Source organism: Miscanthus floridulus, chromosome 9 (genome assembly GCF_019320115.1).
Source record: "Miscanthus floridulus cultivar M001 chromosome 9, ASM1932011v1, whole genome shotgun sequence".
Lineage (NCBI taxonomy): Eukaryota > Viridiplantae > Streptophyta > Magnoliopsida > Poales > Poaceae > Miscanthus > Miscanthus floridulus.
In genome coordinates this window covers 138,612,749-138,635,951 of record NC_089588.1, presented here as the reverse complement: position 1 = coordinate 138,635,951, position 23,203 = coordinate 138,612,749, and the positions used below count along the sequence as shown (strand labels likewise).

General features: G+C 48.0%; 1 protein-coding gene across 1 annotated transcript; it reads left to right on the top strand.

Annotated features, from left to right (window-relative positions):
- Positions 1-18,029: 18,029 nt before the first annotated feature.
- Positions 18,030-19,180, top strand: LOC136481076 (BTB/POZ and MATH domain-containing protein 1-like). Its single transcript, XM_066478455.1, has 2 exons — positions 18,030-18,133; positions 18,264-19,180. Exons 1-2 carry the CDS (start codon positions 18,030-18,032, stop codon positions 19,093-19,095), a joined length of 936 nt encoding a protein of 311 aa, XP_066334552.1. The 3' UTR covers positions 19,096-19,180.
- The last annotated feature ends 4,023 nt before the right edge of the window (positions 19,181-23,203 follow it).

Sequence of the window (23,203 nt, the reverse complement as noted above, 5' to 3'; positions counted from 1 at the left end):
GTTGAGCTGCTCGGTGCTCGATTCTTTACCAACCAGCTGGTCGAACTGTTCGTCGCTTCATCGTCAGCTACGTTGGGGGCTCGCTAGCTAATATGGAGACTCCTTGGCGTTCGGATTCTTCGTGCAAGCATCACCAACTAAGCTGGGGACTCCTTAGAGTTTGGATTCTTTGTGCAAGCGTCACCAGCTAAGCTGGGGACTTCCTTGGTGGTCGGATCTTGCTACGTCTAATCAGTGTGCTATCAAGTTGCTCCATGCTTTTTGGATCGGGGTGCTGATCTTGGACAGCACGTTCAGGGTCTTGATAAGTACATGTCAAATGACGTTGGCAAGCTTTCATTAAAATTCTTTGACCCTACCACAAGATTTATTTTTTCATCTACCAGCAAGCTCGGGGACTAAGTGGCTACACTTCACCTAGCGGTGAATGTAGTGCTTTTTTCTGATTTACCCTCCTTAATTGACTAAGGAGTCTAAGTGGCTACACTTCGCCTAAGGTGGAGAATTTTCAATTTTTATGTTGAGCCCCTTACATCCTTATGGCAAACTTTAGTCGAGTAAGTCAGAGCCTAGCTCCCAGTTGAACTGCTCGGACATCTGCTTCAACTGTTCGGACGCCGTTTTCAACTGCTCGGATGCCTGGTTAACAGCTCGGATACTTGTTTCAATAGCTCGGCTCCCAATTAAACTAGTCAGAAGCCTATCTCTAGTGATCAACAACAAGTTGGACAGCTCGGACAAGCTCAAGATGGCATTGCTCAAAGGATACAAGGCACTCGAGGACTAGCTGTGGGGGATATACCCCCGGTACCCACAATACAAGACATGGGCCGCTCCCCAAAGGTGGCTCAGCCCACAACATCAAGGCGTGCACCGCAAGGCTACAAGAAGATGTGATTTATTGTATAATACCAAATAGGATATTTTCCTTGTAACCCTACCCCTCTAGAGTATACAAGGAGAGGCAGGGGTCCCCTAGTGGGCATCTCCACATATCTCAATGCAATACATCGAAACATAGGATGTAGGTATTATGTCATACTAACGGCCGAACCTATCTAAATGTTGTGTCTCGGTGCTTGTATTACCATCTAGTTCGTATCTCACGCATCTCCAACAATTCATCTACTACTGTAGGCATACCCCTTGGTAGACTGCTGACCAAATTTGTTGATAGCTCTTGAGCCAACATTCTATATTTTCTTTATCTCAATGGCACTCCTTCTCCAACTCCTCTGGCGGCAGCAGCGGCGTTGGGAGAAGGCCTTCAATATTGGGTACTATCGGCATCTAGGTGCAGCGGGGTCTGCTCGATCTAGGTGCCAATGGAAGTTTTGTGATTAAGGGGGGTCGCTTAGAGACCAGCTGTAAAGATCTTTGCAGCCTTCTCTCAACCTACCCATATAGTAGTTAGCTCTTTATTATTAATACATGGCCCACTTATCTCTCTCATAAGTTTCTCCATTCTTGTGTCTAAGCTGGTTATAAGCTTATAGCCCGCTTCTCTCCTCTCTCGTGTGGAGTAATCGGCTAAGGGAATAGATGTCCTATGTAGTCAGGCATGGTAAACCCCATACTTGAAAGGTCTTTGTTATTGAACATCTGGAAGTATTTGATGGGTCTTCTTTATTGTACACCTGTCAAAAGTAATGGATTTTATCAATAAAAAGTTCATTTACCAACTTTATTGTTGTATGTTCAACTCCGTTAGATTAGATAGCACTGGTTTTTGAAGTAACTAACGGTGATCAGTTTATGTAAACAGCCGTATCAAATGGTGGACATGTGTGCTATTAGATCAAACAACACTGGTTCTCTTATTAGTAAGTAACGGTAACATGTGCTAGGAAATCTGAACCGCATTATATGGTATACATGTGCGCAATTAGATTAGTGGTACTTGGATGTCCTCCTGCTGGCGCTCCACTGTATCTGCCATGTTGGCGACCATATGCCTTCTATATTTCTTATATTGATATTAATTAATTGTGTTTATTAGTGGCGATGACTTGAATAACTTGTATTAAGAAATTGGAAACATGTGCAAGGGAATCTGAACCACATCATACAAGCAGGAAGGTTACTACAATGAGTTTAGAAAGGAATCATACTTGTGTATCATTGTATTAAGGAGAATGAAGAGTTTATCATATAAATCCTTGTCATCTAGATATATACATATCAACATTGATTTGCCTAGAATCTACCACATACTTTTGAAGAATTATCACACTCATTGTAGATCTTACACTACTCGTTGTAGAACATAGCCCACTCCTCCCAACCTACCCATCTTGCGCGGTCACCACAGCCTCTGCCTCCACACTGATGTCTGTCCTGGTGACGCACCGGCATGGCCAGAGGAGGTAGAGGACTCGACTGACCTGGCACCGACTGCACCACCAAGCCCTGCAACACCTCCATGGCCTGTTGGAGGAGCCATGTACATTTCTCATTCTTCCACATCACATTCGCTGCTGGACCCGCTTGATCACCTTCGACCTTCCTCAACAACGTCTGGGCAATGTTGTCGTTGTCGGCACCGCTATTGGACCTATGGACCACAAGGGGAGAACAAATGCAACAACATCATGGCCTTCCATGACAGAGCGCTCAAGCATGTCAAGCCGCGGCGTGAGCGCATCGTGGTCTACCACAAAGATGGCACGCATCCTAGCGTAGAAGCAGGCCTTTGGGTTATCGACGCTAGCAAGCCTAGTGATGAGCTTGGCGCAATACTCATAGTCGTAGAACTACTTCTAGGTCTCACGCTGCATACCACATAGCAGCAACCGCTGTAGTGGTATGCTCCGTCCCACTACGGCATTGCCGCACACCCTACATATCTATGAACAGGTCGCACATAGGCTGCCAAAGATCTTCCATGGGATCCGCTGCAGCCGCAGCGATGTGGCTAGCAATCTAAACAGCCACCTTTGTCGGGAACTTCTCCATGGAATGAGGACATGCGCAGCGACGGCAAAAGACAGATCCTCAGGTCGGGGAGCGATGTCACGGCACTACGGAGCACCAGCGAGGGGATCGAAGCTGAGCAAGGTGAGTTCCAAAAAACCCTCTTCAGATTTTATTAGTGCTCCGTTCTTAAAGGTTCCGTGACGCAGGGATGTCGAACGTCTCGAGGAAGTCAATCGTCATCCTCCGAACCGTGTGAACCACATAAAACGTGTATGAAAATGCGACCGCGCCAGCTCGATTGCATGAGCGGACGCACCGCCATGCCCGAACACTTGATGCATGCTTTGGTGGTCGAGGAATAGTGCCAGGGGCATGTCCGGTCGCGCCCCATGTCCAGTGTCCGACCACCGCTCACCTCGGTGCCTCCTCTGTAGGCCCCTAAAGCCAACCTATCACTACTGCTAGGAATTCACATAATGGTAACACTAGCTATATGTATGAGTAAATATATTTGCATTTGTTTGCACCTGGGGCCAAAAAATGTGTCTCAGAATGCAAAACCCCAAGAATGAAATCCTATCCCCTAAAACAAAAATTAGAGTTTCTAAAGTGCCTTGAAAAAATGGCAATTGGGTCTCGGCTTTTGATAGGATCGTTCCCCTCCCAACACCAATGTTATACAATAGTAGTTGTTTCCTTTTTGTCTGTGATCCGGTGCGGGTATAGTGATTGGTATAGTGATCCGATGCGGGTATAGCGGGAGGCGCATCATCCGACCATGAATTGCACTGTGGCACTTGATCTTGGACATTGCACACGATCTAGACGGCTTAGCCCAAAACAACGTAGTTTGGATCCTGAGGCGACCCACACCATGGATGCGCCAGCCGGTCGTGGCTCCCGATGCACCGCTCCAATGCTCCCAGTCATTTTACATTGAAGCGGAGGGCCGCTCCCATTATTAAAACCACCTAGTACTAGTTTCTCCACCCGCACACGCCAGGCCTAGTGAGAAATCCCATTCTCCTCACCCTCTTCTGCAACTCTACCACCCACGCCCTCCCCAATCCCCATCACATCGCCATGTCGACCTCCTACTCCTGTTCTCGTTCGCCTCCCAACCTTTCACGTTGTTCTCTAGTGTCTCCATCGCCCTCCTACTCTCCCTCCTTGTAGCTCCCTTCGTCACCCTCCGACGTGCTCTGCGGTTCTCTAGCATCTCTGGCACCATCGACATCACAAGCACCGATTGTCTGGCGTGCTCCTGTTCACCCTCGTCGGCACCGACAGTCCTGGCCCGCTCCCATTTGCCCTCGCCGGCACTAATGGTCTCGCCATGCTCCCACTCGCCGTGGCCGGTCCCAGCGCCCTCCTGTTCGCCCTCGCCGGCGTGCTCCCTCCCTGTAGTTGCTGTTTCTACACTTCCCAGGCTACGTCAGCAGCGACTCCGAGGAGGACCGCCTCCATGGGTACGTGACACCCAGCATAAGGGGTCACTAGTTGTGCATCATCAACATTGATGGGTGGCTAAGGTGCCCCATCTACCCTGGTCAGGCGAACTGGCAGTGGACCTAGGACGCGGCCAAAAACCATGTCCTGGGATCATGAACTCCAACGCTCAGGACGACAAGAAGAGGAGATGCCACCGTGGCTTGACGAGGAATGAGGGTAGGCTTCTGCTACCATCCGTTGCTGACAAGGATGAATCTAGCGCATAATGAGGGCACCGTGCATCATCGCTAGGAGTTCTATGTACCCGCTTGACGTGTGTCGATTGACACGAAAGCTATATATATGTAATTAGCAATCATGACTTCGATCAATGGGATGGCACTGATCTTATATTGTGAAGTCATGTAGAAGTAGGATGTAAGTTAGTATGAAAATGACTTCGAGCAGTGGGATGGCACTGCTTTTCTAATGTAATAGAAGTCATGCTATATTAATGATATTAACTCTCCTAAGGTACTAGCTAGTACAATGATTGAGTTGCCAATACCTACATTAGAATGAAAATTTTGGCAACAAACCAATTAGGCAGTCGCAAATTTTGGCCACAACCAATATATTTTGTAATGTCAATTTTAGGTATCAAGTATAAACCAAAATTAGAGTTTCTAAAGTGCCTTGAAAACATGGCAATTGGGCCTCAGCATTTGATACGGTCATTCCCGTCCCTAATCTGGCTGAGTGCAAAACATCACTGTTGATACTGTTTTGGCCGAGTGTCCGCTTCCATTTGCTTGTTCGTAGTCCATGGTGGGACCGACGGTGATGTTTGATGTAGCATCGTCGTCCTAGGGTTCCGACCAGCGGTGTAAAATGAACCAGGTATATAAGTGCACGCAACAAATACTTTTCCCCAAATTTTCCATTCCTGCCCCCTTAGAATGGAGCCGCTCCCTACTTGTCGTCGCCCTGCCCGTCGTTGCCGTTCCACCCGCTCTCCACCATAAATCCGGTTTGCAGTGCCATTCATCAGCTCCTCCACCTCGTTCCACCGTTCGTCGGAGCCGCTTCCCTCTAGCCATCGTGCCCTGCAGTTCTGCATGCTCTCCTCCATAAATTTGGTTCGCAGCGTTGTTCACCAGCTCCCCCACCCCTCTCCACCGTTCACCGACTCCCCCCACCCCGCTCCACCGATCACCAGCGGGAGTCGAGCCTGCTATCCGTTTTGCTGGTCGTCCAATTCCATCTCTCCGGCTACCGTTTAATGCACATCTTAGGTAAACAAACTTTGGATTGTCCCTATCCCCTTTGAGTCTAACCTATCATCCACTCTGTTGCAGAACAACAACTGTTTTTCCCATTATGTTTGCATTCCATTTAGGACCAATAGTAAAGATAACATTTTATAGACCTCTGTATGGAAGTAGAACTATCATATGGGTACATCCGTCGCAGCTTTTAGTTTTCATTCAGTACCTTTTAGAGAAAATATAACTGACATTCTGTTGTTTTGGACGTCCCCAGCATGTGATTTTGTGACTGTCAGATATTATCGGTGTTTGTTCTTTGAGCTTCTGATCTGTTGCATCCGTTTGCATCTTTGTTTTGGTATGTTCTATCGCTCATATTTATGAACAATTTGGCATATATTACTTTGAGATCTGCAATCCATAGAAATAATTTATATTTCTTTTTTGAACAATTTGGCATATATTTCTCTGAGATCCGCAATCCATAGAAATAATTTGTATTTTTTCCTGAACAATTTAGCATATATTTCTCTGAGATCTGCAATCCATAGAAATAGAAGTTGTGTTATCCCAAAATTACATCATTGTGTCCAATAAATTACATTACAGTGAAGAATTTATTGTAAACGTAGTAATAAGGCATTATAAATATGTAAAATGATATTGTAAATGCAACCGAGTGCTAGGCATGGCCAGAACACTTGGTTTCATATTTTATTGAGTTCACAGCATTAACATGTACTCATCTGAAGCTTGGGCATGCATCTAGTGTTGAACAAGGCTTGCTTTATTTGTGCAGGTCCAAAACGACTTGTACAGCACCTTCATCGCAAGGTTCGTCATCACCTATGAATTTCCTAGTTTGGTTATGTGTATACATATTTGAATGTTCTCGGTGGGAGCTTGCTAGCTATTAGCGTCAAATCATTTTTTCACTATGTTTTGACTTTTGAATTGAATGGCTTGACAATATTATGTTCTATTAGGACTTTTACAAGGATGGCGGGAGTATAGGCACAGCTCGTTTTAAAAATCCCATTAAGGGGGAATCCCTCCTATTTTATGTAGAAAAAAAGCAAGGCTCATTACTCATGAAGTACCAGTGCGTGAGCATGTCTGCCCTGCCGTCCCCTTCCTCGTACCTCGACCTTGGGGGAATTGGCGGGGTAATCCATCTACGTATTTCCGCAGCTCAGACAATTACTCTGTTATATATACTACAATCTTACAGTCTGAGTTTGATCTGTATGTGCAAGAGCAAGCTCCCACCAAGAGTGACAAAACCACAGCAACTAGGCCTGCTAGGCGCCAGGGTATCACTGAGTTGGATCCGACCGAAGAACCTGTGGAGCCATCCCCTTCATGGTACCTCGACCTTGGGGTAATCTATCTGCGTATAGCCGTAGCTGATTCAATTACTCTGTTATATGTAGAACAATCTTACAGCCTGAGTATTTGATCAATCTGTGCAGGAGCAACCTCCCACCGATCGTAACACAACCACATCAAATTGGCCTCCTAGGCACCAGGCTAGGCGAGGGCGGAGCAAGTTACGCACCGGTAAACAGTTTATCACCAAGTTGGATTCTGCCAGAGAACCCATGGTGCCATTTGGTGTCACGGGGCCTTATAAGACGACCATCGGGGTGTTAGTGAAGGACAACATACCCATCAAGTACAAGTACCAGAAACAAAAGGGCAACAAATGGGCGGTTCCATCCAGTCTGAAGAATTTTTGCTTTGAGAAGCTAAAGGATCTGTTTGTTTTTTCCTAATGGGTTTGATGAAGAGGAGGTAAAGGATCGGACATTCTTTATCATGGGCAACTCATTCAAGTATTTTAGGTACTACCTGAACACCCAATATGTAAGGAAGGGCTTCCAACCAGAATGGAGTGAATACCCACATCAGCAAGAGTATTGGAGTGATTTCGTGAGTGGGAAGGAATTGGATGAGGTGAAGGAACAGAGTGAGGCAAATATCATCAACTCCCACAAAAATATGAGGCCGCATCGCACCACCTCGCGTGGCTACGTGAGGAAAATCCGAGATTGGGAATGGGACGAGGAGCAGCTGACCTAGAGCGGTGTTACGTTCTGTACATCTGACTGGGATCCTCACTCTATAAGGTTCCTTCTTGCGAGGGGGGTTACCATCAACCCAGATGGCTCCCTAAGTTATCGAGATGCTACAACCGAGGAATTCGCACAAAGGATGAAGACAGTCCACGAGGAAGTTGCCAATGGTACTTTCAAGCCTAATAGGGAGAATGATCACCTGACCCAGTGTCGACAAAAGATGCTCGGTAGTCCACCAAGGCTGCTACCCATGATGGTAGATTGATTGGTAGAGGTACGCGTGATCGGAAACTAGATGGTAACAAAGACACAAGACACTAGATTTATACAGGTTCAGGCCATCAATGTGACGTAAAACCCTACATCCCGTGCTCTATTGGTTTGTATTGCTAGAATACGAGAAGAGATGTGGGATTGTCGATTAGGGGACCCTTGCTACTCCTTATATACTCTGGAGGGGTAGGGTTAAAAAGAAAGTATCCTAGTCGACTATATAGTAGGTATTACAATATCTATAGTATCCGATCAGATCTTCTAGATGCCTTGCAGTGTACGCCGAGAAGTGTCGTGCATCGTAAGTCTTGATGTCATGGGCTAGACCGTCCATGATGGTGCGGCCCATGTCCCATCTCATGGGTACCTGGGGTTATACCCCACAGCTAGTCCACAAGCGCCTTGTATCATTTGAACAACACCATCTTGATCAAGTCTGAGTTGTTTGACGTGAAGCCGACCAGTTTAACTAGAGATCTGAGCGGTGAAAGTGGATACCAACTAGTTTAACTGGTGACCTGGGCAGTGAAAGTCGAAGCTGACCAGCTTAAGTGGTGACCTAGGCTATGAAAGTCAAAGCCGACCAGTTTAACTAGTGACCTGGGTGGTGACAATCAAGGCCGACCAGCTTTACTAGTGACCTAGACAGTGAAAGTCGAGACCGACTAGCTTAACTGGTGAGCAGATCTCGGACTTAGCCAAGTAAGACTTGCTAGAAGGATGTAAGGGGCTCAAGATAAAATTTCAAAATTCTTCCCCTTACGAGAAGTGTAGCCACTTAGACTCCATTTTCGAGGCCGAATGATTATCATCCATTAGTTAGTCAATAAGGAGGATAAATCAGGAAAAAACACTACATTCACCGGCAGGTGAAGTGTAGCCACTTAGTCCCTGAGCCAGCTAGAAGATGAATAAATAAATCTTGTAGCAGGGTCAAAGAAAATAAGTCTGATGGCTTGCCAACGTCAGATGTCATGTGCATATCAATACCCTAGACGTGCTACCCAAGATCAACACCCTGATCCGAACAACATGGAGCAACTTGATAGTACACCAATGAGATGTATCAAGATCCGACCACTAAGGGAGTCCCCAGCTTAGCTGTCAACTCTTGCACCAAAAATCCAAACACCAAGGAGTCTCGTCCGACCAACTGGTCGGCGATGATGTCCATGAACCTAGCGGTCCGACCAGTTGACCGGCAGAGAAGTCTGACTATTAGGTGGTGCGACCTCCCGGATGATGATCCTTGTGTCCTTCCCGGGTGATCCAGTCTGACAGTTTCATTATAGACAAAGTCGTGAGTACCAAGGGAGTCCATCACCTTCTCTAATCAGGGTGCTAGTGTTCTGAAAACTATATATTCGTTGTTGTTGGATTTGGATGTTATGTCATGGTTGAAAACTATGTTTGCCGCTGTCGTTTTATTTGTATGGATATTTGTGTCTCCGTGGCGATGTATGTTTGGATACAATACATTGACTCTCTCTATATATGTTGCTGGCGATATGTAAGCCATGGAATGTCTATATTGTTGTTATATATTATAATGTATTATGAACAATAATGATGCACAGTGTTAACGCCGGTGGTAATGGATGAAACATTATTGCTGGAACAAACACAACAGCGGTGGTGACGCTGCCCTCATTAGCGCTGGAGGGAACACCGACCGCTTGTCATGGTACTTACATCAACGGCAGATGGTACGCCGGACCGATGTTGATGTTTTCGTCATCACAACAGGATGGTACGCCGGCCCGGCGTTGGTGTTCTCATCATCACATCCGGATAGTACGCCGATCTGGTGTATGTTCTCATCATCACTGCTGGATGGTACGCTGGACCGACGATGATAGGTACATCATCACCGCTGGATGGTGTGCCGGCCCGGCGTCGATGGCTGCATCTTCATCGACGGATGGTACGCTGGCCTGGCATCGCTAGTTACATCATCACCGCCGGACGGTATGCGGGGCCATCGTCGATGGACACATCATCACCGTCGGACAGTACGCCGGGGCGGCTACGAAGGATACATTATCACTGTCGGATGGTACGCCGTGCCGACAGTGGTAAGATACCGTCACAGCCGTATGGTATGCCGGACCGACGGTGGTAAAATACCGTCATCGCCGGCGCGCAATCAGCGGAGATAATGGTCGCTGATAACCGCCGACTTACATCAGCGGGGCCCAAAACCGTCCGTAATGGGGGTTCTGGAGCCGGCAGTGTTTAGCATTATGTAGTAGTGAAAGAAATAATTTAGAATTTTTTTATATTAAGCCAGATGAAAAAACAACATTATATGAAAATTGTAGAGATTGGCATGATCTACAACTTCATAGCTGACATGTTTCTTATTTTAAACAGTTTAGATTCCCAAAAAAATGTTTTTATTTCTCGTAATTTGAAATTTAGTTTTTGTATTTTTCAGTGATCTCAAATGTCGACATGATGGACACCAAAATGTAAGTACTTAGTACGGTATAGTACCTTGTAGTTGACAACTTTTTTATTTAAATACATGTTTGAATTTCTTAGAGTTTGAAATTCATATTTTAAAATTTCTAAACGTGTTGAATGTAGACACAGTCAATACAATTTTGTATTGGTCATCACGATCTAAGTTGTTTTTTGACAAGTTTTTTTATATAAAGTTGTTTAGATTTTGAAATATTGGTTTTAGTTTCTTATATTTAGAAAATTAATTTTGAATTTTTTTCAAACAACCATGTATGGGGACATGCCCTGTACAAAAATACTCTATAGTACTTGATAAGATCTAAAATGCTGTAGTTGAAACTCTCTTCATTCAAGATCATTTAGTGGTCAAAATATTCAATATCAGATTACAAAATGTTAATATAAAAGAACAACATCATATACTAACACACAAGTGAGTGTGTAGTGAAGTGTTAGATATGTGTTCCGAGAGACTAGAGCTAGGCTACCTCTGTAAATAAAAAATGCAAGCCTCTAAAAATGTTTTTTGAAGTAATGTTAACTTTTACAACATCAAAGAGTTAAATTACAAAAATATTTTTCTTACTTTACCGAATGAAGGTCCTTTGACATCGTAAATATTTTATTTTTTCCTAAAACTTGAATAAATTTAGAATGGTTTGATTTTGGACAGCTAAAACTTCTTAAATTTGAGAACAGAGAGACTACTTCCCTACCCTCTATAGGATCAAGGAGGCCGACTGGAGGTGGCTCAATAGTCATTTCTAAAAGTAATTGTGAAACCTTGCTGATAAGGATGCATAATTTAAACAAATGGCCAAGCAATGACTTGACCCCCTAAGATCTTTGTTCACAAGCAAGTTAATCCTAGGTCAAGATTTGCATCCTAAGGTAACAAGCAAGCAAGATATATTTACGGAAGTAAATGCTTGAATCTAAAGAGCTTACATAGACAAACAACAAGGGAGACAGATGATATATCCCGTGGTTCGGTGACTTGTTGGTGACCTACTCCATGTTGAGGAGAATCTAAGAATCACCTCTCCTCCACAAGCTCAACCACCCTGGCCCCTCAAGGTCGGCCCCGATGTGAGTGCTTGTCTATGAGCCGGATTGATTACAAGGTACTCCACAAGCCTCCGATTTCACTAAAGTTGCTCTTTGCCCATTACAAATCAATCTCTAGAGTAGACCTGAGCATTGAGATCCACTACTAATTTTTGACCCTATCGCATCGCTTCTTCTTGCATCAAACACAAATCTAATGTAATAGGTGTCTGCTATTGCATCAATTTTGCAAATCTGATTCAATAGGTGGTTGTTATTGCATCGGGAAGAAACTTGTTGTGATAGTAATTCATGTCAATGCAATAGGTATGATCTATCACACAGATTTCATACAAGAGATGCAATAGGTTGAAATTATTGCATTGAAAATTTTTTGTTGTATTAGTATTGATTATAATATGTAGGTGGTATTGCACCGGTTTATAATATGGGTGCAATTAGAAAGTACTATTGCAACGTATTGATAGTGCTAAACTCTGATGTAATATGTGACTGTTGTTCCATTGATTTAGTAGTGATTCCATGCGATACATGGTCACTTTTGCATCGAAAGTTTTACGTTACAAGAGGCTAAAACATATAGTTGGACCACAAGTGCCTCGAGGACCCAAGAAAAGGAAGCACAAGGCAGGTATCAAAATGGAATATTTTTTTGTGACAAATAACTCATAGCATCGATCAATGTTCGTGGCAAATAGTTAAATCACAACATAATAGCATAGTTGCAATAGCCTATCACAACAAAGTTGCATTCAGGTTTGCCGCACAGAAAGATCTACGGGTAAAACAACACATATAACAATTGTTATTTGACTAATAAATCATTGATGAAAAAAGTTTGTAGCAAAATATAAATTATTGCACCATATAGTACCGTACACATATTAAATCCATTATCAATAACTGTGACAAGACTTTAAAATAGTATGTATAATCATAATTGTAGAAGTATGTTACTAATAGTACAAGAATTACGTATAAAACTGTGTACCTAGTAGTGTAACAAAAAGTCCAGCAGCGACGGCTCCTCCCGCCGCTGTTGCTTCTCCTGCTCTTCCTCCGGGCTCATCTGCTTCTCCGTGAAAGATACATCACCGTTGCAAAAAAATCATGATTCAAACAACAGTTATAGATGGGCTACATTCATCTGCCACTATCTAGTAGCAACAAAGAAAACCAAACCAAACCAAACCAAATTTATCATAGGCCTTGTTTAGATTGCAAGTTTTTGTAACCCAAATTTTTCTAACCACCGGGGGTTAGAAAGTTTTCATCCCAAATCTTTGCCACTCAGAATTCCAACTCTTTGCATTGCAATAAATAAGCTTGGTCAAAGACAGAACTGCCCCTATTTATTCAAAGATTTGTATGTCCCATGCATGCTACTGCATCCTATACATTTGCTACTGCATCCTATACATTGCATGCATATGACACAAAACAGTTCGCAAGCACTAACAGACCCATAGATTATTACAGTCCGCAAGCAACATTATTACAACTTCTCAGCAAATAAAGCTAAAATACAAGTCCTCCACAAGCAACATTATTACAAGTTCTCAGCAATTACAAATGAAATACAAGTCCTCACAACCTATTGTACAGGTGCACCGCAATATAATCACAAAACTCATTCATCTGTGCACGATCTTCGCTGTCAGGGGCATCAACAGTTTCAGGCTGATCAAACGAGGCCTCTGGCGGCACATAGGAAACATTTTCATCTACCAGCCCAAAGTCAACATCGTTGAGGCCACTCAATCTTATGAAGTTATGCAAAGCCACACAAGCAACTATAATCTTTGTTTGCGTTCTAGCAGGATAGCAAGGGATTTGCAACAATATGCGCCACTTCATTTTCAAAACTCCAAATGCCCTTTCAATGACATTTCTAAGCGATGAATGGGCATAATTGAATATCTCTTTTTTTACCTCGTGGTTCTGCTGTGTGGAGTGTCGTTGTCGCCATCTTCGTCTTCGTCACTGCTAATGTACTGTGGCCCATTGCGGCCACCAGGAACATATGTGCTCTCCCCTGTGACTGCTACGCCTTGGAACATCTTGTCCATTTCTGGGAGGTACTCAGGAAGCCCATCCTTCATCTTCTGGCACTCCTTGTCCTGGAATGTAGCAAAGAGGTTATCAGAAAGCGTACGAAGATAACTTAGGAGTTGTGGACACCTAAGAATAAGGTGTACCTCGCTGTTCTCCTCCCACCATTCATCGGTAGCATCGACAGAACCATCAGCAGAATGGCCCAATCCTGTGCTCTTGTGCTGAAGCTTCTGTATGGCTGACCATTCCGTCTTCAGTTCTCGGACCTTACTGCCAAAGGTTACGTTGTCATGAACCAACTTTGTCGCTTTAAAGTACTCCTCTGTGATATTTTTCCAACCCCACTTGCTCATCTGACCCCTATTGCAGTAGCCGAGGTCAATCTGCTCACAGCACAGCTTACAGAAGACCTTAGTGTGGAAAGGACTCCACTTTGCCCTGTCAAGCCGGCTCTGAAATAATGCATAACCTAATTGCCTTAATAACCAGAGGCAACCATATGGAAACTGATACTGAAATTATCATGATAAGCATAACATACATATGCATTCAAAGTTGTATTACTAAGTATGTTGTAACATTTTGTAATATGCATTGCATGTGACAAGTAAAAAAACTAGCCATGACAATTTGACAACCGCAGGAACAGGCCATGAGGAACAGGGCATGCATGGCACCAGAACATTGATAATTTGAGAAAAACTAGACATTTGAGGAAAACTACACATGCATGCCAGCAGCACCATGACAATCGTGTTCTGGGAATCGATCTGTACCGGGACTTGAGGAGGAGGCAAGTCGTCGTCGGCAGGCGGTTCCTGGCGGCGGCGTGCACCGTGGCCCCTGGAACCGCTAGCGCCGCCAGATGCGGAGCCACGTTGACGAGGAGGGACGGCACCGGCACCACCGCTACCAGAGGCCCCGCGAGGCGGGCGAAGGCCCAGTGAACCCCTGCCACTGCGTGAAGGCACGCGCACAGCAGGGGGGGGGGCAAAACCGCCGCTGCCGCCGTCTTGAGCCTCGGACTGCAGGATTCCCTGGTAGGCGTGCATGTCCGCCCAGGACTGCATGGCGTTGAGGTCGAGCGAATCCAGCCTCAGCTGGCTAGGGGTGGGGTTGCTCGAAGACGGGAAGCCAGGAGGCAGCGCGCCGGCGGAGGTGTGCGCACCGGAGGCGGAGAACGACGGCGGCTGGGACACGAAGTCCCTGGTGTGGCCGTCGTCGCCGAAGCCGGAGTTCAAGGCGCCGTCGCCGTAGCCGGAGTTCAAGCCGCCAACGCCGTAGCCGGAGTTGAAGCCGCCGCCTAAGCCGGAGGCGTAGCCGTCATCGTTGAACTGGTGGCCGTTGTTGTCGTCCCCGTTGAACCCCTCCATAGCGCACGACGGGTAGAAGGACGCCGGATCTCGACGAGGATGGGGTGGATCTCGCTCAGGACGGCATGGATCTGGCATAGGAGAGAGCGGCGGCGGCGGTGCTATATGGCGTCTGCTGCGGCTAGGGTTTCGAAGGCGAGAGGAGCTGGTGCTGGTGAAAGGATAAGGGAGAGGGAGATGGTGTGTATTGTGGTGAAGGACGGCAGATCTGGACGAACGGCGGGGGAGGAGAGAACGGCGGCGGCGGAGGGAGACAGCAGCGGCGCGGGGAGAGCGAGCTGGGGGAGAGCTGGGGGAGACAGCGGCCGAATGGATAGGGTTGGGGGGTGAGCGGCGCGGGGTTCAGGGGTATAGGGCGTCCAGTGTGCGCCCCGAGACAATTTTGGCTGGGCCCAAAATTTTTCCACCCCACAACTTTTGTAGCCCAAAATTTTTTCAGCCAGCCCGTTTAGATTCCGAATTCAAGATGTTAGAAAAACTTCAATTTGGGCCTCATCTAAACAAGGCCATAGTGGTCATTTAGATTTCTCATTTCAAAAAAGTGCTAATTTTTTCAAGGATGGCATTAGAAAACATAGTAAATAATTTCAACATTAAGAAACCTCAGTATTTAATAGGCCAAACAGACTGTTCACACCAATCATTTATAATAATCATTAGAAAATTTACACTATCACAAATTTACGAATGGCAGACAGACAGAGAATGCTTGAGCTTAGGTTTTATGGTGTGCAATGACTAGCCTATTGGAAAATAGATACATAACTGAAACCAATGACTAGTGCAGTGCATACTAACTAGCTGATATTTTGCTGAGCATGTTGAAAATACACAATTCTACTAGAACATTAGTGTAATGACCCAGAGTCCAAACAGCTTAGATCCACTATTGACGTTGAGCGAACCATACATACCACCAACCCACTTTTGTCCTCGCTTAGAGTAAAAGGATTAACCCAGGGATGGTGGGATGGACTCTAGATAACTTATATGTTGGTCTAACCGGTCCTAAACAACCAAGGTGGGACTAAACCACCCACAATCTCATTAACATGCACATGAGCCACTACAGACCAAATTTCAAACTGGGCCGGATGTCACAATTAGGCGTTGACTATTTGGATAAATTTATATGTACTAAAATATTTAGCCAAATTTGTAACAATAATTTTCTTGTTTCGGAAAGGACTCCTGCACAATCAAAAATAAATTATAGCACGAAATATCAAATCTATGAGATAAAGACCAATCTTAACATGTACGAGTTTGATTAAGCACTGCATCAGGCAACACCTACCTAGCAGAGGTAAACATGCAGAGGCAAAATTAACAACCACTTCACTCGAATCTGTATGGGAAAAAAGGTGGAGGCATGGTCACAATTCACAAGTACATCACCTATGCATTATGTGCTGGTCCTAGCTTAGCTCGAATAGTAGATCCCTGTAGTGATAACAGCATTCCTTTTTGTTCAGCAAATTTCCTGAAATGAAAGGACAAAACGTTGGTCAATTGACTAGTGATAACAACATGTTTTCTTCAATGTGTTATTAAAGTTACACCATTTCTTTCAAGCAGATTTCATGACCCAGTCTTCACAATCATCTCAGCTAACAGATCAGAACAAAGAGCCCATGTACTAGGAAGTAAAATAAAATTTCATCCAGATCCCCGATGTTGTCAGCTCATATATTAGAGCCATCTTTTTTTCCTAAGACGACGTTCTATAGCAAATAGAATAAAATTCACATCTGAAATTGAAAGAAAGACATATATGCAACAGATGAGCTCCACTAGAGCAGTGAGCTCCGCGCCACGGACCAGCTTTACACCAGTGACCTCCACACGCTAACGAGTCTCTATTCTTCCAAACAACAAGGAGATGTTGCACTGAAAGTGCATGTTGCAAACGTATGTTTTAAATGTTTCCATGTTGCAAGTGTTCCATTTGGATGTTACAAAAATAGATCCGGATGTTGCATATGTTTCAATGTCTATACACGTATGTTGTAAGTGTCTGTTCCAAATGTTTCATATGTTTTCTGACGTATGTTGTGTCTTATCTGGATGTTGCATATGTTTTCACACGTATGTTGCAAGTGTTTCATCTGTATGTTGCATATGTTTGCAATGACTTTCAAGTGTTTTCAGGTGTTTTGCAAGTGTTTCGGCTGTATGTTATAAGTGTTTCAGTTGTTTTGGCCATATGTTGCAAGTGTTTCATCTGTATATTGCAAAAGTAGATTTGTGTTGCACATGTTGCAATGGGATCCACCTGCTGTAGCCGCCTGTTGCAGCCGCTGGGGCGACGCCGAGCCGACGCAGATGGTCCCCGCGTGCATGCGCGTGGGAGGCGGAGGGGGCGCGAGCAGTCCCCGTGCACGGGTGTGAGGCGTGGGTAGGGCGAGTCATCTTGTCGGGCACAGGCCCCTACGTGAGCACACGAATCAGGGTGCAGCGCGGGAAACAGAGCATGGGAATCCAAGCGGTCGGGGCGCAACACGGTGAGTAACACACAGCTTTTTATGGCGTTACGTTGCCTAGAGCACCCGTCCTAGATGCATTTAGAAACAATGGCATGGTGCTGGGAAAAATTAAGAGCCAGGAGGAATATTAGAAAGAAAGAAAAGAAGTGGTCACATGAAGATGTGCACGTCTGCTTTCCCTTCTCTAAATAAAGAGCCTTTATCTACGGATTTACTACTGAAAGAAATAAAGCACCTTTGCAGCATCAGCTTGGGGATCAGACGAAAGCACAACCTCTGGTGTCAACAACTTCTGGGGTATCGCCTTCCTTGCAACAGCGTTATCTCACCATTCGTCATACCAGCTCCCCTCTTCCAACCAGCTGCATCCACCATGCAACCTGTGGTGCTCACACGATCTCGGCACCCCAAAGCCCACCTCATCGACAGTCTATCCGTGTGACTCTACACCTATATATATATATATATATATATATATATATATATATATATATATATATATATATATATATATATATATATATATATATATATATAGTGCCATCTGGTCGGGCGCCTCATCAGCCACCACCGTCGAGCACGCTGAGCCTCCGCTGTCCAGTTTGAGACCACACTATGGCAAGTGAGCACCACCAGTTCGAGATTGCGGCCACCGGGCTCGACAGCAGCTCTCCTGGTCCTCACTTCAAGATCTGTTCTGACTTGGACGACTCCTCATGGTCTCCCTGCATACAAGGCTACAACTGGCGATGCGTCTACTGCACTGATCCCGCTGCTGGTACAGTGTCCTTCACCCCTTGTCTTCCTTACAGCAGCACGCGCGAACCCACCATGAACGCATCGCTCAAGCTCAGCCTGCTCGACCGAGGAGGCCGGCAGGTGCCGTCCAGGACCCGAGCGATCTCGTTCCAGAACTGCCAGATCCAGCAGATGTGGCAGTGGGAGTGTCCCGGCTTCATCACCCAGGAACGATCTGCAGCGGCAGGAGTACCTTAACAAGGACGGCCGGTTCACCGTCCGGTGCGACATCGCCGTCAAGCCCTTCGCGGCCAAGGGCGGCGTCTTCGTCACCGTGCCCCCGTCCGACCTTCACCGGCATCTCGGCGACCTGCTGGCGCGTAAGGACGGCGCGGACGTCACGCTCCAGCTGGTCGCGGGAGGCGAGACGTTCTCCGCGCACCGGTGCGTGCTCGCGGCGCGGTCACCGGTGTTCAGAGCGCAGCTGTTTGGCGAGATGATGGAGACCAAGAGCACGGGCGTCGTCATACCGATTGAGGACATGGAAGCTCAGGTGTTCAGCTCCCTGCTGGCCTTCATTTACACCGACTCGCTGCCGGAGACCGACGACGACAACGCCGAGCAAGACGGTGATGATGACGAAGCGGTGGTGCTGTATCAGCATCTGCTTGCCGCCGCTGACAGGTACGGTCTCGAGAGGATGAAGCTGGTTTGCCAGGAGAAGCTGTGCAAGCACATACGTGCAGACTCCGTGGCGGCGATGTTGGTTTTAGCTGACCGACACCATTGCCCTGGGTTGAAGGAGGCGTGCTTTCATTTCCTCACATCTAGTCTCAATCTTGAGTCCTTCACTGAGACGGATGGCTTTGAGGTGCTCAACGCTAGCTGTCCTGCTGTTCTCAAGGAGCTACTAGCCAAGCTTGCTACCGTTTTGATCTTTTGAGTTTTGATGAGTAGAGTAACCGTGGACAATGGTTTCCAGTTCATACAAGGGAGCTCATTTCACATGCCTAATTAGATTATTTTTAATTGGGTCACCTATTTCAGTAGGCAAGCCTCTCCTAAAAAGATGATTGTCGGGGATCTAATACCGGGGTACTCAATGAGGTGGGACTAATGACCATCGAACGTTGACGCTTCCAGTCAAACAAGAACACTACTACGCTTCTTGCCCGAACGACGGAAGATTGGTTCCGTCTCGCCCGATGGCTAAGGGTTGGCTCTGCCTCGTCCGACGTCCGAGGGCGGGCTCCGCCTCGCCCGACCCCCGAGGGCTGGCCTCCGCCTCGCCCGACGGCTAAGGGCTGGCTCCGCCTCGCCCGACAGCCGAGGGCTAGCCTCCGCCTCGCCCGACGGCTAAGGGCTGGCTCTGCCTCGCCCGACGGCTAGGAGCTGACTCCGCCTCACCCGACGTCCGAGGGTGGGCTCCGCCTCGCCCGACGTCCGAGGGGGACCTCCGCCTCTCTCGACGGCTAGGGGTTGGCTCAGCCTCGACCGACGTCTGAGGGTGGGCTCCGCCTCGCCCGACGTCCGAGGGCGGGCTCCGCCTTGCCCGACGATCGCACCATGCTCCTTCATGATGACAAGCACAATGTACGACAGGACATTCGAGTCAAACGCAGTGCCGAGGACCATGCCCTGCATGCCTGTAGGAAGGTACCATCAGGATACGATGGGACGGACGCTTTAAGCCCTTTGCGATGTAACAGTGCCCCAATAGTATTGTAGGCGCCGACTTTTGTCCCACAGTGTAGTAGGCGCCGTCTTTAGTCCTCCGGCCTGGATACTAACACAGGCATACGACAGCCACTACGGTCCAAGACAGAAATCACATCATCTACAGTGACTGACGTATGGTCACTTCCCCTATTACTCCCCGAGGTGTCACAGCTCGGCTCTCCGGCACGCCGCACCGTCCGCCGGCGTAGGATGGGATGCACCCACTTGCTAAATGAGGCCAGGGCATGGCCTACGAGGATCAGCGAACACGCCACCTCTGACACGGCCTACCATGTTAAGCAGGGCAGGCACAAGGAAAAAGGAAGACCCGACTCCCTCAAAGGACCTTCTATACCTTCAGCATTTTCCTCTTTCTCCCATCTGTAACCCCTGCTCCCCCCTTGGTCTATAAAAGAGAGGGAAGGGCTCCCCACTAAAGGGACGGACGCTTGACGGATCACTTCAACACACACAACACATCACTCATACAGCCAAGCAGCGACCGAGCTCTTGGCGTCCTTTCGACCATTCCATTAGAGACTTGGGACCTCTCCCTCTCTTGACCATTTGTACCCCCTACTATGAACCTTTTTCGGTACTAATAACACGAGCAGCAGCAGACTGGACGTAGGAACATTCGGCCCGAACCAGTAAAAACCTTGTGTCCTTTAGTGCACCATCCGGGCCTAACATGCAACAATTATAAATTTACTAGCCGGTGTTTGTTCGAAACACCGACAGTTGGCGCACCAGGTAGGAGCCTTTGCGCGTTGCAAATCTGGCCTCGGATGGCTAACCACGCAATCAGCTGGATCCCGGGCGCGCACGTGCGTTTCGGTGACCAAGACTTCATCGTCACGAAGGGAGGAGAGTTGGCGCTGGCCCACGCCACCGTCCAGTCTCTCCCCTCCGTCAACTTCAACTACTGGAGGCTTGAGCGCCAGCCTAGCATCTCCCTTGGACCATAGTCGTCTAGGGAGGACCCGTGCCACCTCACCCTCTCCAGAACACTCCGCACGGAGTGCCCCGATGGTGCTTCCGTTCGGTCTCCGCAACGCCGCGGCGACCGTTAGCCACCTTGTGGCACAGCGCACGATCCTGTCCCCCGCAAACAATGAGTTCGTAGGGATGATCGAAAGTGTTATGGAATCCCTCCACGGCCTCCTCGCGGAGGGGCCAGGGTCGGACTTTGGCTTTGACTCCGGTAGGGGGAGCCATCATCCCTCCCGGGAATGTTTGATGGCAGAAACCTCCGAGGGACACGTCGAAAGCGTCTCCACAGAGGAGACTACCCCGGCAGGCAACCTCGGCGGCACAACCGAGAGGGGGACAGCGGCCCCACCTCACGTAGGCATGGAGCAGCTGAGAGCCCGAAAGCGGGAAATAGATGAAGCCGGACAACAGCTTGTTCGGGAGTACGTGGAGGTCGATGAGGAGATCAGTCGCCACGGAGATGGTGGGCACGCACGTGCCGTGGCCCGCGACGTAAACCGAAGGATCATCGCCGATGGTGAAACCCTTCCTTACTTCGTTCGGGCAAGCCAGAACATTGCTGCCGCAACGGCCCTACTTCATGGCCTTCCAGAGGTCGCGACGCCCGAGGATCATTGGGTCCACCACGAAATTCGCACGCTACTTGAGCGTGCGGCAGCGCAGTAGCCGAAGAGCTCGTTGTCTCGGTGACACGAGCCCGACGCTAGCCAGCGTACGCCCTCGGTGCGCCCCGCCAGGGACGCATTGGTCCACCAAGCGCCACAAGGCGGCGGGCAGCGCATTGCAATCCCGGTACATCAACATCTCGACCACAACCGCGACGCTCGCAGCACCCTCGACGCCTGCAGATGTACCTATAGCGACCCGAGGGAAGGAGCACGCCACGACTATCATCCTCGACGCGGTGGATGCTACAACAGCGGCGAGGACCGGAGCCCGAGCCTCGGCCTCCCAGGGCCTCAGGCCTTCAGCCGGCACATCCTCAACGCTGCGTTCCCGCCAAGGCATCGACCACCTACTAATATCCCTAAGTACTCCGAGGAGACAAACCCCGGGCTTTGGCTTGAAGACTATTGGCTTGCCAGTCAAGCTGGTGGTGTGGATAATGACGACTTCATTATCCGCAACCTTTCACTGTTCTTGGCCGATTCGGCTCGGGCATGGTTGGAACACCTGCCGTCCAACGCAATCCAGAGTTGGGCGGATCTAAAGGGGATCTTTGTGGGAAACTTCTAGGGCATGTACAAATGCCCTAGGAACCCATGGGACCTCAAGAAATGCCGCCAGAAGGCTGGTGAGACCATCCATGGGTACATCCGACACTTCTCCTGGCAGTGCAACGAGCTCCCTAACGTCGCCGACGCCGACATGATAGGAGCCTTCCTGTCCGAGACGACCTGCGAGTCCTTGGTTCATAAGCTGGGACGCAAGGGCCCGCGGACCACCAAGGAGCTCCTAGACATCACCACCAGCCACGCCTCAAGAGAAGTGGTGGTTGGAGCGATCTTCGATCGCCTCGAGGACAAGGCAAGGCAGGACGAGGGTGCCAGCGAAGGCACCTCCAATCGTTCCGCTAAAAGAAAAAATAAGAAGCAACGGCGCGAGGACCCGCTCGTGGCTGCTACTAACCGCAAGGGTGGTCGGAACCCCGCGGAGGGCACTCTGAACCACTTTGAAAAAATGTTTGAGGGGCCATGCCCAAATCACACCTTTCCCATAAAAGCATCCGCTCAAGGACTGTAGCCTCATGCGGAAGTTCTTGTCCAGAGGCTCCAACAAAGGGGAGTAGGGGAAGGAACCTGCCCCCGCTACAGACGATGCCGAGGAGAAGGATGACGGCTTTCCAATGCTAGACAGTTGCCTCATGATCTTCAGGGGATCAACGGCCTATGACTCCAAACATCGTCAGAAGGTCGCACGCCGCCAAGTCTACACGGCCCAACTGGCCACACCTCCCTTTCTCCGGTGGTCGGAGTCCGCCATAACCTTTGATCGGACCGACCATCCGGATGCCATCCCGCACCCAGGAAGGTATCCGCTTGTGGTTGACCCGATCGTCGGCCCAAAGCACCTCACCAAAGTCCTGATGGACGGAGGCAGCGGACTCAACATCATGTACGTCAAGACGTTTGATGTGATGGGCGTTGACCGAATGCACCTCAGCCCAATCCGAGCGCATTTCCACGGCGTCGTGCCCAGGAAGCAGGCCATGCCACTCGGACAGATCGATCTGCTCGTTACCTTTGGGGATCAGTTCAATTATAGGACTGAGACCCTCACCTTCGAGGTGGTTGGGTTCCTCGGAACCTTCCACGCCATCCTAGGATGTCCATACTACG